At 52.6% G+C, this 18250-nt stretch overlaps 1 protein-coding gene across 1 annotated transcript in view; it reads right to left on the minus strand.

Annotated features, from left to right (window-relative positions):
- Dnah10 (dynein axonemal heavy chain 10) overlaps window positions 1-18250 on the minus strand; it is a 106906-nt gene that overhangs the window by 48040 nt on the left and 40616 nt on the right. Inside the window, exons 26-38 of the mRNA XM_060382339.1 lie at window positions 16817-16939; window positions 15537-15770; window positions 14333-14556; window positions 13750-14019; window positions 13469-13652; window positions 12409-12543; window positions 11765-11917; window positions 10844-11032; window positions 8829-8975; window positions 7123-7314; window positions 5235-5353; window positions 3011-3169; window positions 1866-2001 (exon numbers count right to left, since the gene is read on the minus strand). Coding sequence (XP_060238322.1) covers window positions 1866-2001; window positions 3011-3169; window positions 5235-5353; window positions 7123-7314; window positions 8829-8975; window positions 10844-11032; window positions 11765-11917; window positions 12409-12543; window positions 13469-13652; window positions 13750-14019; window positions 14333-14556; window positions 15537-15770; window positions 16817-16939 — 2265 coding nt within the window. The remainder of the gene's footprint in view (window positions 1-1865; window positions 2002-3010; window positions 3170-5234; window positions 5354-7122; window positions 7315-8828; window positions 8976-10843; window positions 11033-11764; window positions 11918-12408; window positions 12544-13468; window positions 13653-13749; window positions 14020-14332; window positions 14557-15536; window positions 15771-16816; window positions 16940-18250) is intronic.

Below are 18250 nucleotides of genomic sequence, written 5' to 3' on the forward strand. Positions count from 1 at the left end.
ACAACCACAAGTGCACTGACGAATTCTGTGGACTGGAGCAGAACCAGAAAGTGGGGGACAGAAAGGGTCAGAGAGCAGGCTCTAGGAGAAGCCGGGGCTCAATTCTTGACATGACAGAGTTTCTTAATGAAGATAAAGGCAAATAGCATGAGAGAAAAGGAAGGTGACTACAAACTCCAGACAAAACCAATGGTTCTAAAAGACCGAATGAATCAATGAATTATAGTATACTATAAAGACCGAAAGAATTAATTATAGTTCATTTCGGTTCTAAAAGACCAAGAATGAATTACAGTATACTAGTTGGCTCTACAGTAAATATTTCCATATTCAAAATAACATAAGTAGTGTGTCCGTCAATAAAGAACTCTGAGGAGAGAGGGCCAGCAGCTGGGGTAGCAGCTGAACCTGACTTTCAGAGGACTCAGTCACTGGACAATACGTGAAGTTTTAAATGTTTGCTTTGTTTCTGTGAGATCGGGTCTTGCTATAGGCACAGATGACCACAACTCCTTGTGTGGCCCATGCTGGCCTCAAACTCAGGGGAATCCTCCTGCCTCCTGTTCAGCCTTCTAACTTCTGGGATTACAAGCATGTGTCACTGTGTTCAGCAAAAAAAAAAAAAAAAAGTGTAAATTTAAAAGCTTGTATTTTTATTTTATATGTGTGTGTGTGTATATATATGTAGGTAGGTAGGTGTGTTCTATAGGTGTAGTACCTAGGAAGGCCAGAAAAGGGTGTTGGATTCCCTGGCACTCAAGTGATGGGTGTTTGTGAACTGCCCTGTGCGGATGCTGGGAACCAAACTCAGGTCATTTGGAAGAGTAGCAAGCGCACTTAACCACTGAGCCATCTCCCCAACCCACTAATGTGTCAACTTAGTAAAATAATAAATAACAGGCTGAGCATGTTGTTTATGGAGAATAGAATGACTCTTAGGAGAAGCAGCTTAAAAAACATAAAAGTAGTCAACTCTGGCTTAGTGTAAAGAGGAGATAATGGAAGAAGGTGGAAAACAAAGGGTTGAAGCAGGCAGGATGGCCCAGTGAGTGGAAACTGCAAGCCAAGTTCAATCCCTGGGACCCACTGCTGGAAAAAAGAACAACTCTGTTGGATTATGGTTTGGTGCTTCATGTTTGTTAACTGCTTGTCCCCACCCAGTTCTTACTGTGTATGAGCAAACTGTCATGTAACCCAAGCAGCTGTTTAACCTTGCCTAAGAAATTATTCTTGATTGGCTGATTAAAAGGCCTAAACCTGAAAAGGCCAAAGTTCATGGGCTTTGGAAGAGAAGAATCATGGGAAGGAGACAGTCAGGAAGAGAGTAGAAAGGCAGAAGCCGTGATGGGTTAGTAGAAAAGGAACCATGTAGGCCACGAGGAAGGACTCCAAAAGTGGCATGGAAAGGAGCCATCCAGATGAAGGATAAACATTTATGGAGTGAGGGATGGAGATGAGCCAGCTAGGAATGGTTAAGGGGGCTGGGAGGTGGATGGGGAGACAGCGTGGGTGGAAATAACTGCCCAGCCTAAGGTGTTATAAGACAGTTATAAAATCTAACAGGTGTCTGTGTCTTCTTGATTGTGAGAGCACGTTGGATAATCCACCATACTAATTATTGGGCCAATAATAAACATATTTAGCCCAATACCAATTTATTTTCAACAACACAACTCCTACAGGTTGCCCTCTGGGCTATGCACATACCTGAGAGCACAAACATAGGTAAGTGTGAAGTTTAATAATAAAACATAAAAAAACAACTCACCATAAACCTCTGCATCTTCATAATCACCTACCTCCTTAAAGACCTAACCAACTAAAAGCAACGCTCCTGTTCAAGTTTGGTTCTTGGCGCTACTTGCCTCAAAGAGCAGGGCACAGTGGGACTGGAGCCGGATGCGCTCCCCGTTGGCCAGGGTCAGCAGCTTGTTGTCATCCATCACGGAGTTCATGTTTTCCACCCACAAGGCATCCACGTCGCCATCAAATAAAATATACCTGCAGTGACCGGAGAGAGGAAAACCATACCCTAGAGCGTTCTCAGTTCCCCACCGCCCCTCCCGTATCCCTTCCCAGGGCTTTTCCAGCCAGGGCCTTCACAGCGCACTCCTCTTGTTTGGCCCACGCCCTTCGTGAATGCTGAGTGACTCCCTAATGTTTACGGATCGGATCGGAGACCACCACACACAATCCCGCCAGCTGCCTTTGGCGAACTGGCCTTCCCTCCTGAGAACAGCACACCGCTGAGCTGGCCGACAGTACGCACTACTGACATCATCTTGATATGAAAATATTTACTGCAGAGCCAACCACAACTCATTTTGTGTCTTTTAGAGCCTCCCTCCCTCCTCCATCTCCTCCCTCTCCCTTTTCTCCTCTCCCTCCCCACACCCCTCTCTCTTCCTGATCTGCTGCAGGTATGATAATCCTTCCCCCTGAGTGCTTCCTGAGAATGGGTGTGCTCTCTTCGCATCCTCTGGGTTGTTATCAGACTAAGGACATGCAACATGTATCCAGTTCCACTGTGTGGCTCACAGCCCACCCTGACTATGTCATCTCCCAGCGGGAACGTTGCCATCTGTATCCATGGTAGGAAGACTGGACTCGAGCAAGCAGCAAGAGCTTCTCAGACCACGGGGGTGTGGGGCTGGTGAGGAACCAGTGTCAGCACCATGGTGAGGTGTCTCCCTGCAGATGGGCAATCTGGGAAATGATGCCTGGTCCACAAGAGAAGGCACCATGGCTGATGGACATGCAGTCGCCACACATCTCCAGAGGGGAGACGGACAGGTCATTCCTGTGGCCTTGCTGTCTGAGATGCACAGCCTAACCCCAACAGAGCAGCCGGAAAACAAAAACTGGGACTCCTCTAATACAGCGGCTCTGGAGTCCTCCAGAACGTCAAGGTCGTAGCACAGAGGACAACCTCTAAGAAACCGCTCAAAACTGAAGGGTGCCGAAGACATAGCTACTGGCCCAGGCTCCCGCCAACCAGGAAGACACTCACTTCCGTTCTTTCTTGTCGGTCGGCCTGTTGATCTCCCGGAAGATGTTTGACAGCACCCCATCGGTCCAGTCTCGGGTGGTGGGGTCCAGGATGCCATACAGCTCGATGACGCTCACGGCTTTGGGGTTCAGGATGTACAGCTTTGTCATTAGCCCAAGCCTAAGCCAAAGAGGCAGCCTCAGCCGTGGCTCGGGGCCAAGACTCGCCCAAGGGCGACAACCTCAGACCCAGGAGGGCAACCGAGAGTCTGCTCTAAAACTAAGCCGTGCTTCTCTTTTGTGGGGAGGGTCGGAGGCAGGGTCCCACCACGTTGCCTAGCCTAGAACTTAGTAAGTAGACCGGGCTAGCCTCAAACCAGTGGTGAGCCCCCTGCCTCTGCCTGCTAGATTGCAGGCATGCCCCACCACGCCTGGCTCTGTGTGCCACACACTTTTATAAGTCAAGTGGACAGGACGTGCCCTTCTGTGATGAAAAATCCTCACCTTGCTGTGACCAGCCGAAAGAAAGAAAACCTAACACAACCCATTGGTCAGATTCTTAAAATAATGAACATGGTAAACGGGCAATGTCGCACACGCGTGTGTATGCATGTGTGTGACGTGTGTATGCATGTGTGTATGCATGGTTATGGCAATTATCCAGCGGTAGGCTAAGGAATGACAGAGAAGGACTAAGGCTCTGAGCAGCAGGCCTTGAGGCGCTGCTGGCTGTGGGTCCCTCACGTGGGACAGGGAGAAGTGAAAAGTGGTACTGCTCATTCACAGGTTTTGTTGTTTTAATTTTGTGTGCGTGATGTACATACATGCAGCATATGCACATACGTGTATGCATGAAGAGGCCGGAGGGTGTCAGCAGGTGCTCGTCTGCTCTGCTCTCTCGGCCTCACTTCTTTGAGGCGGGGTCTCTCCCTGAACCTGGACCTAGGCTTGCAGCCGACAAGCCCCAGCGACCCTCCTGCCCCCTCCACCGCAGCGCTGGGGTGACAGGGGCCCACAGCCATGCCTGTCTCTTTATGTGGGCGCCCAGGCCTGAGATTTTTCTCTGCAATCTAGAGAGGCTAGAGCCACATGGCTCCATGTAGGGTCGGCCTGGAACACTGCATTCATTCAAGTCTGTGGAGAACCCAGCTATTGACAAGGGAAGGAGCAAAAGTTGGAAAATCTACTCTAAACTAAGACTGCCAGCCCACAGTGAGCCTTTAGGATGTTCCAGGGGCTTCATTTGGTTGTAATAATTTATGTAATTGTTATTAGAGTTTATTTATTTATTGGGGGGTCCGACGACAGTTTATGGGTATCAGTTTTCTCCTTCCACTATACGGGTCCTGGAGCCCAAACTCAGGTTGTCGGGGTTGGCTGCAAGCCCCTTTCCAGGTTCTGAACCCTCTCACTGGCCCTTCCACGTGATTTAGAGTACACTAAAACGTGGGTCACCTCCTGCTTCACACAGGCCTGGTGACCCACCAGCACTGCCCACGGCAGGTTCTGGCTTCCGTCACAGGGCCAGTCTGCACACTGAAGTGGCGTGGCTGGACCCGCACACCGTCCTCCTAAGAGGACAGCTCTGAGAAAAGTTCATTTCAAGATGCATTCGTCTTTATTTTGTGTGTATGAGTGCTTTGTCAGCTTGTAGGGGTCTGTGCGCTACGTGCATGCAGTGCCCAAAGAGGCCGGAAGAGGGCGTCAGATCCCCTGGAATCAGAGTTACAGAGAGTTGTGAGTTATCATGTGGGTGCTGGGCACCAAACTGGTTCCTCTGCAGGAGCAGCAGGTGCTCTCAACTGCCGAGCCAACTCTCTGGCCTCATTTTCAGGGTTTAAAAGAAGAGAGAAAGATTTTTCCCTGAATGTGGGCAGGACCATCTGACAGGCCGGGGTCCCAGATAAAATAAAATTGGGAAAAGGAGAAAGTTCACTGAGTGCCAGCGCTGTCGGCTTGCTGCTTTCCGGCCTTCCCAGCTGTGAGGCGCCTCAGCGCTCTGCCCCCGCACACTCGGCCCCAGGAACTCCACAGTGCCTTCCCTGCCTCCGTGGATTTCATCCTCTCGAACTCTGAGCCAGAAGAAGGCCTCCCTCCCCATAACTGGCTCCTTTTTTAGGTATTTGGTCACATTAATCAGAAAGACTGGAACTAACACAGATCCCAGGGGGCGGGGGAAGCTCTTACCAAATACTTCCCAGGAGGTGGCCCTGGCAGGTGCCCCCAACCCCCAGAGGAGCACTCACTTTGTCTGGGCCTGGCATAACGCATTGATGACCACGGACTTGCCCCCTCCTGTGGGCCCCACCACCATTGTGGTGTGTCGGGTCAGCATGGTCTCGAACATCTGGACCACTTTATCCACCTGTGCAACAGACGGGGGCAGCTGCTTTAGACATACCTTCCAAAGAAAAAGAGCCAATTCCTATGTTTTCTTGTTGTTTCCCTTTTTTTGGGACAGGGTTTCTCTGTGTAGCCTTGGCTGTCCTAGACTCACCCTGTAGACCAGGCTGGCCTCAAACTCACAGAGATTTACCTGCCTCTGCCTCCCAAGTGCTGGGATTAAAGGCATGTGCCGCCACCCTCCGGCTTCTAACTCCTATGTAGCTGAGGCCCTGATCATCCTGCCTCTGCCTCCTGAGTGCTGGAGGTGTGTGCGTCTATGCCCGTCTTTGTAATGGAAGTTTTGGTTTCTTTAAAAACTCAGTTATGTTATATAAATATGTTTTCGTTTTAATCCCAAGTGTGGGGTTTTAGTTCGGGTTTTAGCTGGTCCATAGCTGATAACTGTCTTGTGCAGGGTGTGGCCTTTGCCGGCTGGTAATGCCCTCCAGGTGCAGCACGGAGAGGGGTGTGGTCTAGGGCTCTGAGGCTATAAATATGAGAGCCCAGAAAGCAAAAGCGTGGCGTGCAGTGGCGGCTTGTGGAGGGGCAGTTTGGAGAGAGCAGAGAGACGGACAGTGTGGCAGTCTGGAGCAGACAGATGGAGAGAAACAGCCCAGGAGACAGCGGCTTGGAGATTGCTGGCTGTGTCTGCTGCTGACAGAGATTGGTACGGCCCCAAAAGAACCCCCCGACCCGAAACAGCCGGGAGAAATAAAGAGGTCCGTGGCCCCTCTCCTACACAGGGTTGGGGAGTTGGAAGGGAGAGGCTTAAAAATAAATAAATAAATAGATAGATAAATAAATAAATCTGAGTTTTAAAAAAGATGAGCGCTACACATCTTTGTTCTGTTTATGGCAAATACTATTTTGTTGCATGTCTAAGCCACATTTACCTGTCAGCCAGCTGACACTGTAGTTTCCACACTTGGGCCACTGTGAATATCTGACCGTGGGAGCTCATGAGAATTTCTGAACACACATGGTCTCAGTGCTATTGGACCCATGCAGTATGATCACCAGGTCCTAGGATGCCTCTGTGTGTAGCTTGCTGAAGACCTGGGACTGCTTGCCAAAGCAATGGCTTATTTTACATTCCTGACAGGAATGTGTGTGCATGTGTGTGTGTGTTCAGGGTGTGTCCATGTGTGTCGTGTGTATGTGTGTGTGTACCTCAATTTTGCTCCATTTTATTTTTTTGAAACAGCATCTCTCGCTGCACCTTGGGGCTCACTGATATGGCTAGTCTGTCTGGTCTTCAAATTTCAGGGACCTAACCCCCCCCCAGCCCCAGTATTGCTGATTTACAAGTGTGCGCTGCAGAGCCCAGCTTTTTATGTGGGTTCTGGGCAACTGGGCTCAAGCCTGCACGCCCTCCATCCACTGCGCTGTGATTCTGACACCAGCCTGTGGTACGCGTGAGTGCCAGGCTGTGTGAGCTACACTGGGAGATTCTGTGTGTGCGTGTGTGTGTGTGTGTGTGTGTGAAAGACAGAGACAGAGAGAAGAAAAGGGAGAGACAGAAGAGAATGAGAGTGAGGGAAGAAGAGGGAGAGAGGGGAAGGGAAAGATGGAGGAAGAGATGAAGGGAATGAGAGGGAAAGAGAGGGAAGGAGAGGGAGAGGGAGGGGGGAGGGAAAGATGAAAGAAGAGAGGAAGGGATGGAGAGGGAGAGAAAGGCAAGCGAACAACAAATCATAAGCAAAGCCGTGGCGGGGCAGGGCAGTGGCGCCGAGGCAGCCCTCTGCTCACCTGGATGGGCAGGAGAATATATCCATTCTCCTCCAACACCTGCTCCACTGCATCATTGAAGTCCGGGTAGCGCACGCGGGGACAGTCCAGCCCAGGAAACAGGTCAGAGATAAGGCCCAGGAAGAGAGGGACATCCTCAAACACAAACTTGGGCAGGTTCATGTCCCGAAGTGCCCGCATCAGGACCACATCCTGGAGGGACCAGAGAAGGTGAGATTGCCAAGGAACCCGGCATGCAGCTGGATACCCGCCCCCTCCCCGGCATAGAGCAGAACGTTCTTATAGAATTTAACGTGTTTACTAGTTCATATATCTACTATAAACACATGGTAGGGACTGGCAAGATGATCCAACAGATGAGAGGGGCCAGGCCTAATGACCTGGGCTTCATCCCCACAGCCTGCAGGACGGGAAGACACAGCTCACAGAACAAGCTGTTCTCTGCACACACCGACTAAGTGTGAAAGAAGTAACACACACCAAAATGTACGGTGCGTTATAGATTTACTTATCTTCTCGACACATGTAACTTTTATGTAGTTCTATATCACCTATATAAAATAGATGAAATGTTTAATAAACTATTCAGTATAATTACACATAACATTATAAAGTCTATGTACTTTATGTAAAAATTTAAAGAAGGCTGGGGTGCTGTAATAGAAACTTAGCTTGGGCAAATACCTACTACTGAGGTACATCCCGGGTAAAAGGTTTAAAAGTTCAAAGTTCTGGCCAGGTGTGGGGGTGCATACCTTTAAACCCAGCACTCAGAAGCAGAGACAGTGGGTTTCTGTGAACAAGGCCAGCATGGAACACATGGAGTTCCAGGCTAGCCAGGGCTACAAGTGAGAACCTGTCTCCAAAAAAGTTTTAAGTATGATTCAATGTAAAGTATAAAATATTGTAAGGTACAAGCCACTTTCATAGAGTATTTTATGAGGATTAGATATAAAAATGTATATAAAATATAAAAGATATTTCTGTAATTCTCATCTCATTTTTTTTCAAAGTTTTATAGAAAATAAAAATCCAAAATGAAACCTATAAAAATGAAAGTAGCCAGGCATGGTGGTGCACGCCTTTAATCACAAAAGTCTAGGAGGCAGAGGCAGGTGGATCTTTGTGAGTTCGAGGCCAGCCTGGTCTACAAAGTGAGCCCAGGACAGCCAAGGCTACATGTAGATGGTTTAGTGATTACGGGCACTGGATGTTCTTCCATTGGACCCAGGTTCAATTCCCAGCCCCCACATGGCAGCTCACAATCATCTGTGACTCCAGGGCCTGTGAGAGGACCAGGCAGGACGTAGCGCACAGACGTGCGGGTACAATACCCACATATGTAAGACAAATTACATTTTTTAAACAGATGTGCAATCAAGAGTCACTAATTCAAGAGGAACTCACATCCCCACTTCAGATGGGTCTTCGGGTCCCTCTGCTGCCCTGCCACCCTAAGATGACAGGCTGATGGTTGCTGCGGGAGCACTCTGAATTTCTGTACTGCCATGGGGACTCTGAGCTTCATGTTAAAGTAACAAGTCACCGCAGAGAAGAGATCAAAGCAAAGCCAGACAGCTGATGGAGCCATAGCCGAGACCTAAGCTTCCAATGGTGCCCTCTATCCCGTGCCCTGTACTGTACCTTCTGCGCATGCACAGGCACTGCGCGGAACAACACAGAACCTCGGACCCCGAGCAGCCTACCTCCTGCAGGTCGGGGGAGCCCCTCTTCAGCTCCCCAGCCATGACCAGCACAGACTTCAGGGCTCGGAGGCCAAAGTCGTAGTGGTGCTGTTTAGACAGCTGCTCCCGGGCCAGCTTATAGAGCACTGTCATCTTCTTGGCCAGCGTCTTTTTGACCGAAGACAGCGAAAGAACAGAAAATACAAGAGTGTGAAGTGGCAGAAAGCAACAGAGCATTGCTGTAAATACAAAGGGACACAGGCAGCCAGGGACACAGAGCCTCAGATCGGCAGAGCTGCTCTTCAGGTTCAAACTGTCAGGGCCCAACTTCCTCTCCAAACCCTGGCGCCTGGCGGGACTCATTCGAAGAACACCCACACTGGCCAGGAGGGGGTGGGGATGACACGTAGGAGGCGTGCTCAGGCAGGAGGATCAGAGTTCAAGGTCATCCTCCGCAACATAGAGAGTTTGAGGCCAGCCTGGACCACTTGAGACCCTGTCTGAAATACGCGAACACATTTGCCAAGATCTGGCATCTGTTGTGCAAAGCCAGGATCGGTACTGCCTTCAGTGACAGCAGATCAGCAAGCCATCACAGCCCACTCAGCCGAAGCTCAGACCTCAGACCTGCCACACAGCCCCCTCCCACCCCCCGCCCAGCTGCTGTTCCTTGTGGTTTATTTTGGTAGTGGGATATGAACCCAAGACCACTCTGAGACGGAGGCTGGCTTTGAACTTAGAATCTTCCTGCCTCCATTCCCTAAGAAGCAGGGATTAGAGATCAGTATGAGCCACTGTGCCCAGCCTGTTCCCCTTGCTGATGAAAGCTTAGGTTTCCAGGCCACATCAGTCAACCCCACTGGTCCCCAGGGTTTCCCATGGAAAGTTGGACTTTATTCATCTCATAATGAAAAGTTTTGGCAGTTCGGGATGGGGTTCAGCGGGTACAATGAGAGCCTTGGAAGCATCCAGTGCAGGGCTGGAGAGATGGCTCAGTGGTGAGGAGTTTTTGTGGAGGGCTCAAGTTTAGTTCCCAGCACTTACGTTGGATGGCTCACAACCACCTGTAACACTAGTTCCGGGGGAATCGGATGCCCTCTCCAGGCCTCTGTGGGAACTGCATGCGTGTGCACATACACAGACTAACAATTTAAAAATACTTTTTTTTTTTTTTTAGAGCATGCATTGCAGGAAATAGTTGGGCTGTGGCTGGCTTCAGGCTGGAACACATGCCTTGGTTGCATGAGGTACTGGTCTCCACCTTCAGCCTCACAGAAGGAGAGAAACAGAGTCGCACACAAGCGTGTGGGCATAGGTTCCCATGTGTGCACTGCATACAGAAGCCAGAGGGGGAATTAAGCGTGCTTCTCTCTACACTGCACTGCCCTGACACAGGATCTCTCACTATTTGGACTAGTCTCCTCCCTCCGATGCTGCAGTGACAGGCGTGTGCAGCCGTGCCTGGCTGTTGACGCGGGTGCTGGAATTCTGGCTCAGGCCCTCACGACTGCAGAGCAAGCCCCTTCGCCCTGCGAGCCATCTCCTCGGTCCTTACTTACTGTATTTTCCGAGAAGGTCTCTCATTAGCCCTGGCGTCTACTGAATGGTGAGCTGGCTGGCCAGTGAGCCCCAGGGATCTGCCTGGCTCAACTCCCCAGCGCCACGACCTCAGGTGTGCACCACCGCACCTGGCTTTTACAAGGGTCTGAGGATTCGAACTCAGGTCCTTGTCTCACAAGGGAGGCGCTTTACTGACCAAGCTTCTCCCTGGCCCTGTGGTGTGCCTTTTAGAGGCTGACACGATCTTCCACTCCTGAGCAGCTCGCAGGCTGCGACAAAGACCCGCATCTGTCTGGGTAAGCTACCATGTCTCAGGAGGGGCACACGGGAACACCGTTACTGCTGTCCCAACCTCTGGAGCACGGTGCACTCCCAAACTAAGGTACAGCTTCTGAGGGGGTGGGGAAGGGCTGGGAGCGGAGCCAGGGCAGGGTCATGGCAAGGCACCGCCAGGAACTGCTCGCCCGCATGCTCACCTTGGCCCCCAGGAAGCCTTCAGAGAAGAGCATGATCTCACAGATCTGCTGCAGGTCAGGCACGATGACCACCACAGGCCTGAACAGAGCCTTCACGGACTCGGGCAGCTCTGTGCGACCTGCGTAGCCGGGGTTCATGGTGATGAAGATGCCCATCCGAGAGTCCAGGGAGATCTCCTGACCTTCAAACTGGGTGACAAGGAGAGGGAGGGGGCCATGTGGCCGCCAGTTCACCCAGGGAGAGGTGGCTGGGGCCCCAAGGGGGATGGTGATGTGGGCAAGATGGGGTCTCTGGATTGGAACAGACTCCAAGACATCGCTGAGAAGCCAGCTGTGGTGTCTGACAGGTGTTCCCTGGCAGGTGCGGTATCTGGCAGGTGTGGTGTCCCCACAGGTGTGGTGTCTAGCAGGGTGGTCAGGTGTGGTGTCCAATGAGGCACGGTTTCTGGTGAGGGGCGGTGTCTGGTGAAGGGTGGTGTCTGGTCAGGCATGGTAGGCGACCCTCATTGTCAACTTCAGGGGCTGTAGGCTCACCTTGGTAGAGCCGTGGGAGCCTCTGTGAGAGTTAACAGATGGAAGGAGACCCCTGAATGTGAGGGGTGCTCTCCACGGGATGAGGTGTCCAGATGAAATTAAAGGGGTGTGAGGGGGGGAGAAAAAGCTGGGCAACACAGGCAAATCCCTCTCTTTGTTTTGGGGCCACAGGAGTGGAAGCTACCCTGCCCTGCTCTCCCTACCGTGATGGACCAAATGGAACCGTGAGCCAACATCATCACTGCCCTCAGGCCGTCCAGCGCCTGGTCACAGTGGCGCAAGAGCAGCTGGCTCAGCGGGCCTGACAATGACCCCACCCCAGGAGCTCAGGCTCTGGCGGGCGTCCACGGCTCCAGACGCAGGTGGCTCCGCACCCGCTGCCCTCACCTGGAAGGTGGTCAGCTGGTGGATGAGTGCGTTGCGGATGGTCTGGATCTGGGAGGAGATGACAGACAGCACCGAGGCGTCGATCCGGTTGAACTCATCGAAGCAGCCCCATGCCCCGCACTGGGCGAGGCCAGAGAAGATCTTCCCGACAGCCTGGGGAGCCCAGCAGAATCGTCAGGGCCGGTTCCTCCTGGAAACGGGAGCCTGAGTCTTTTAAACTAAGCACTGCGCTGAACGGCTGGCTGGGGGCCTGGCTGGGCTCAGCACCCACAGAATTTCCCGGCAATATTCCCAAGGTCCCTGTCGCTAGCCCGGCTCCCCGCTCGGGGGCTAGACAGTCAAGGCTGTGTATTTGTATAAGACTCCAGATTGCAAGCGCTGAAAGTGGGAAGATCTAGCCACGGTGGGTCCACTGTCCCCAGTTCCCTTATTGAACCAAAGCGGGTGGGGCAGTGGCGCCCTCTAGTCAGTGGGGTGCGGTACTGCAGTTAGCCACTGTCCTCACCCCTCCCTCTTGCCTCACTTATGCTCTCTCCCTGATCCCAGCGGCCCATGAGAAGACAGGTGATGCACTTCCCAAGCCTGTCAGCACCAGAAGCTCTCTGTGGAGGGATGGGGTGCCGGTAGTGACGGTGAGGCCTTACTTTGTAATCCATGCCTTCACCGCAGTTGGTGACGACACATAGCAGGCCCAGGGCTTTGGCGAGGTCCTTGGTGGTCTCTGTCTTGCCGGTTCCCGCTGGCCCAGCAGGGGCACCTCCCAGATACATGGACAGAGCCTGTGAGTAGCAAAACGCAAAACGCACACGGTCTGAGTCCCAGAGAGAGCGCCACTCCTGGGTTCATCTCTGGGGCGCATGCCCGGACCTTGTGACATTCAACTCTGCATGTCTCTCTGATCACTCTGACACAAAAGGCTCACGTTGGTGGAGTCGCATGCTGCCTCTTCAGACCCCTCACAGATCATCTCACACTTTTTTTTTTTTTTTTTGAAACAGGGTTCCACATAGCCAGGGTAGGCCTAAAATTTGCTACATAGCTGGGGATGACCTTGAACTCCTGACCCTTCTACCGCCACCTCCTCTCACTGGAGTCACAGGCCTGCCCACCCTCCGCGTTTGTTTTTAGAAAAACAAAGGGCTTCTTGTCTCATAGTCCAGCAGGGCCCTGGGCTTCGTGCTTTCATTCCCTGTGCTCCCCAACTCCCTCCCTGCACCCCGGATATGGTGGGGTGACGCAGAGCCGAGGAAAGGAGCGTGCTGCACACCACACGGGCTTGAATCTCAGCAAGGAACTGAGCTGTGAGCTGAGGGACCCATCACACACGGGCGCATGCTGCATGCCAGCAGACTCCGGGGCAGCTTGGTAGCTGAGCCCTTGCTCAGTGCGCACACGGCCCAAGGGTTCTGTCCCCAGACAAGAGACCACAGACAGCTAACACCCAGGCCCCATCCCGAGGGGAGACGTGGGTCTCCTCCTTTCCCTGCCTTCTCACAGCCCAGTCCATGTTAGCCTTGTATGTCTTATACATTTCTGCAGTTTTCTATTACCCTCCGCCTCCGACCCCTGCCCAGGGACCACTATGGAACCGGCGTCCCCAGGGGAAGACGTTCTTAGGGTTTTCAGTTCCAACAGTGACAACTCCAAGCAGAAGGCCGCTGTCTAGGACAACCAATGCACTGTGTCTGGGGGCAAGCGTGTCACCTGTGTGAGTGTCAGGTAGATGCGGTCTGTCAGGGGCGTGATGACCAGCCTCCCGTTCAGGCCCATGTACTCATAGCCATAGCCGAAGGTCCCCGTGCACTGGCGGATGTTGAGTTCGTCCGGCTCGCGGTCCCAGTAGAAGCGCAGCTGGCTCTCCCACTCAAACTCCCGGGCCTCCAGGATGCTGGGCAGGGAGGGGGAGGGGAGGAAGGGGCCGTAGCTGGGCGGACCACAGGAGGACAGGACAGCAAGGCATCCCAGGGTCCCCGGGGGAGAGCCACCTGCCCCGGATGAAGGAATCCACGATGTCCCGGGCGTGCACGTCGATGATGAGGACCGTGTTGTACTTCTTCCGTTCGTTCTTGGTCAGCATCAGGGAGATGCGCTTGACCAGCTCGTCGATCTGCTCGTGCATCTTCTTGCCATAGTTCTTCATGGCCTGCTTGTCCCCTTCCTTGACCTTGTTGAAGACATCCTCCACTTCCCAAGTCCACCACACCTGGCTGGCCGCCAGCACCACCATGCCTTGGTACATCAGCATCCAATCCACCCTACGGAGGAAGGGGCGGGGTCACACACCTGTCACAGGCTTGACAGACGCTGGGTCCAGCCAGAGGCTGGACTGCCAGTCAGCTGCAGCAGGAGTTCACCGTGAAGGCCACGAAAGCCCCAGGCTAGACCAGGAAGTACCAGGACAGTGACCCCCTCACAGGCTCCTGACTACAGACAGGAGGGCCTCAGGGCCTATAGGGCCTCATGGTCAGCCCACCTGCCTGGCGCTCTTCACTCAACCCCCCCCCCCCACACACACCAACCAACAGACGGAAGCTACTTCACGCACGCGCTTCCGCACGCCCCCATCACCTGCTTCTGTCTTCACAGTATCTGAAGATGGCTTCCTTGGTGATGAGCCTGTTGGTCCTCCTCATTTCATTCAGCACAGCGGTCATCCAGTCCTCCACGCGTCCCTCGGCTCGGATGATCTTGCGGAAGTTCATGACTTCTTTCTCTGCCGAGATCATGGCGGACACCAGCTTCTCCCCGCTTTCTCCGTCGTGGAAGCGCAGCATGGCTATGTTATCATACATCTGCCAGGACAGCAGGAGGTGGAGGTCGGGAGGCCGGCAGCACGCACGCCATCCAGTGTGCCCACAGCACTCTCGGGGTTTCCCTGCACAGAGGTCTGTGCTCTGGGTGGTTGTTTACTGGTTGTTTTCTGGTCAAGATGGCAGCCCCAGGCCTACTCAAGCATTGTGAAAACTCAAGATGGGTTTTCAGAAAGAGAGAAGATCTCCCTCTCTGGCATGATGGGGGTCTGGTGTAAGCATGGGGACAGAGCAGTCCACACACACACACACACACACACACACACACACGGTGGAATGAGGGCTCGTTCCTGAGCGGTGTGGCCAGGTAACTTTGGGTCATTTGTGCTGCCCCTTGAAGCCTGAAGGAAATATCTTAATTACAGGGCTGGGAGGATGCCACAGCTGACAGAAGCCGTGTGTCACGGTCGCAAACACCAGCAGCGACATCTATTGCTAAAACTGAGCAAGAGGCAGTTCCAGAACCTGAGTCCTGTAGGGCTCCACTGAATAGCACTGATGCTGCAAACCAGAGAGAGGATGGGAGGAGAAGCCAGCTGTGAGGGCTGAGATGGGAGGCTCTTACGAGAGACACTGGCAGGAAACCGGGGAGCTCTGGCATTCATACTCTACAGCGGCAACAGCCTGGCTAGAAACAGGATATCAGCCAGGCGTATGGGTGGCACAGCCTGTAACTGAGAGGCGCAGGCAAGAGGATGGCCAGTACCGGCCAGCCTGGGCCACAAACCCTCTTGAAATTAGAAAGAAAAGAACGAAGGGAGGAACAGGGGAAGAAGGAAATGATCTTCCTCTTGAGAAGGAAGACGTTTGATCAAAAGCAGGAATATTTTAACTGAACTTGACCACTTGCCCTGACTCTTTGAGTCTTCACCTTCACCACTGCCCTGAACTCAGTAATGACGCTGACCTTCCCTGTGGGTCCTGACCCTCCCTGTGGCCCTGGCCCTGAAGATGAGCCCTACCTTGATCATATGCTCTTGCACACACAGCGGGTCGCTGTTGCCCAAGATGCTGAGCAGCTCGTCGTCTGAGATGAAGAAGAACCTGGGGAAGGCGTTCCTTTTGGAGTCCAGGTAGTCATTGAGGCTCTTCTGGCACTTCTCCAGGCCCTCACTGATGTTCTGCAGGTCGGTGAGGCGGTTCGGGGCCTCACAGCATCGCTTTATCACCGGGTCTTTCAGCGTGTCCCCCATGATCTGGAGGTCAGGGAGACATCACAGGGTCACTCAAGCCTGGCAGAGAAACGCTGTCCCTACAGGCCCCCAGGGGGCTGATCAAGACACAAAAGGACCGGCAGGAGAGCCGCAGCCTCAGGGAGACCAGGGTGAAGCTGGGAAGCTCGAGGCAAGTGAATCCCGGCAGTGCGGCCCCACGGTTCTGGCTTGTCTCTTGTCTTCTCATTAGGAAGCCTGCTGCACAAGCACGGACCGTGCCTGTCTGGACATGCAGGGCCCACCCGGCTGCAACAGGACTACACTCAGCCCTCAAGCAAAGCTTACGGCAGGAACTCAGTTGTGAGCCATTTGTACACACAGGGCACTCACCACAGTGGTTCTTTCATGCCGAAAGGGTGGGGGATGGGAAGGGGAGTGAAGACTAGAAATTGTCTAAATTGTCCAACAGTGTGAAAACTCGGGCAGTGGGGGGACTTAACTATCTGTTCGCTGACTACGCAAGAGAGGGCTGGTTGCACAAGCTTGCTACTGACTTGAGGTCAGGCCCTGCCCCTACGTGGTGGAAGGAGACAGCCGACTCCCAAAATGTGTCTTCTTGCTTCACGTACAGCCTGCAAGGTGTGGAGGTGGGGGTGTGGGGGTGTGGGGGCGGGGTGAGTGTGCACGTTCCCGCATGTGTGTGCAGGTGTGCGCATGTGTGCACGCACACGCGCTAAGTTTAATTTTGAGAATGTAAAGAAACGTGTCAGAGATAGATATGAACTGACAAGAGCCTGACTGGGTTTATCCATAGCTCTATGTTTATGTAGGATGAAAACTCTAGAGCGACACATGGCCAACTGTTACCTAGAGCAACAAGCGGGAATTTCTGCTACATGAGTGAAAGTTATAGATAATGAGCAAGAGCCTCAGAAGCTGCCCCTGCAGGGACCAGTTCACACAGACACACGCCACCCTCACACCGATGACATGCTGTCCGCTCTCGCACTGACACTGTCCACTCTCACGCTGATGAGGACACTGTCCACTCTCACACTGATGCTCCCACCCTCACGCTGGTCACTTGCCCTCCTAAATATCCTGTCAATGTTATCAAACTTCTTGGCCTCGTCTGGCAGCTGGGCCCGGATGTCCCCCCCGATGAAGATGCTCTCCAGGTACATCCACTTCCTCTGAACCAGCATCCAAATCTGAAAATGCACCAGATGTCGATGTCAGAGGGCCATGAGGCATGCCAGCGAGTGCAAAATCCCCCCTGCCGCCTAACCTCGGACAACATCCAAGTCAGCTCACTCGGGGCCGGGACTCGGCAGGCCAGGCGGCCCTGTGTACAAAGACATGGCCACTGGCCCTTCTACGCCAAGCGCCTAGCTCTCCTGGATCTTCGCTTTTGCTTTCTGGGGTTTTGGTCAGCTGTGGTCAACAGAGTCTAAAAGTACAGTCGTTCGGCAGGGGTGCAGAGAGAGGGCACAGTCACACAGCTCTGAGACACTGCTGTCATGGGTGCTGCGTTAATAGTCACTGTGGCTCGCCTCTGAGCAGACTGGATTTGTAAATTAGCCTTGGCCGTAGGTATATGCATACTGGGAAACAGTCGTCTGGGGTTTGGCACTATCTGGGTTCTGGGTATTTTCATGACATCTCAGAATAGATCCTGGAGATTTAGTGGTTACCATGCAGAGATGAAGCATTAGAGGACACAGCTTTACTCAAAAGCAAAATAACGCTCCTCATGCCCATCCTGGGCATGCGATTCACACATATGAAACATAGAAAGTAGGACGACATGAAAATAGGAAGCAGATGGATGGTTGCCAGAACCTGGGGACATGGGACTGGGAAGTAATGGTTTGGGGGTTTGCTTGTATGGCACTGAGGAAATTTTGGAACCAAATGGAAGCCGAATTTATATAACATAAATGCTCTAAAGGCCCCTGACCTGCACATCCTAAAACGGTTAATTTGGTTGGTGAGATGGCTCAGTCCAGAAACCGCCCACTGCTCAAGGACAAAGACATAAGCTGAGCTCTCTGGTACCCATGGTGGAACCCCAACACTGAGAGGGTAGAGACAGGAGGATGCCTGCAGCTCGTGAGCCAGCCAGTCTAGCCAATCAGTGAGTTCCAGGTTCAATGAGAAACCTTGTCTCAAAAAATACGGTAGAGTCAGGCTTGGTAGCACATGACTTTAAGCCCAGCACTCAGGAGGCAGAGGCAGGTGGATCTCTCTGAGTTCAAAGCCAGCCTGGTCTACAGAGAGAGAATTCCAGGACAGCCAGGGATTATTACACTGTCAGACCCTGCATCAGAAAAACCAAAAAATAGAGAGATAAAAAAAAATGGTCAATTTTATATTACATAAAATTCATCCCAATAAAAGATTTTAAATCCTAAAGAGAGCTGGGGAGATAGCTCAGTGGTACAGAACTTATCTTGCATACATGAGATCCTAGGTTCAATCTCCTGAAACACACACAGGCACCACCACTGCCTCCACCACCA

The sequence above is a fragment of the Meriones unguiculatus genome, chromosome 4 (assembly GCF_030254825.1).
Source record: "Meriones unguiculatus strain TT.TT164.6M chromosome 4, Bangor_MerUng_6.1, whole genome shotgun sequence".
Taxonomy (NCBI): Eukaryota; Metazoa; Chordata; class Mammalia; order Rodentia; family Muridae; genus Meriones; species Meriones unguiculatus.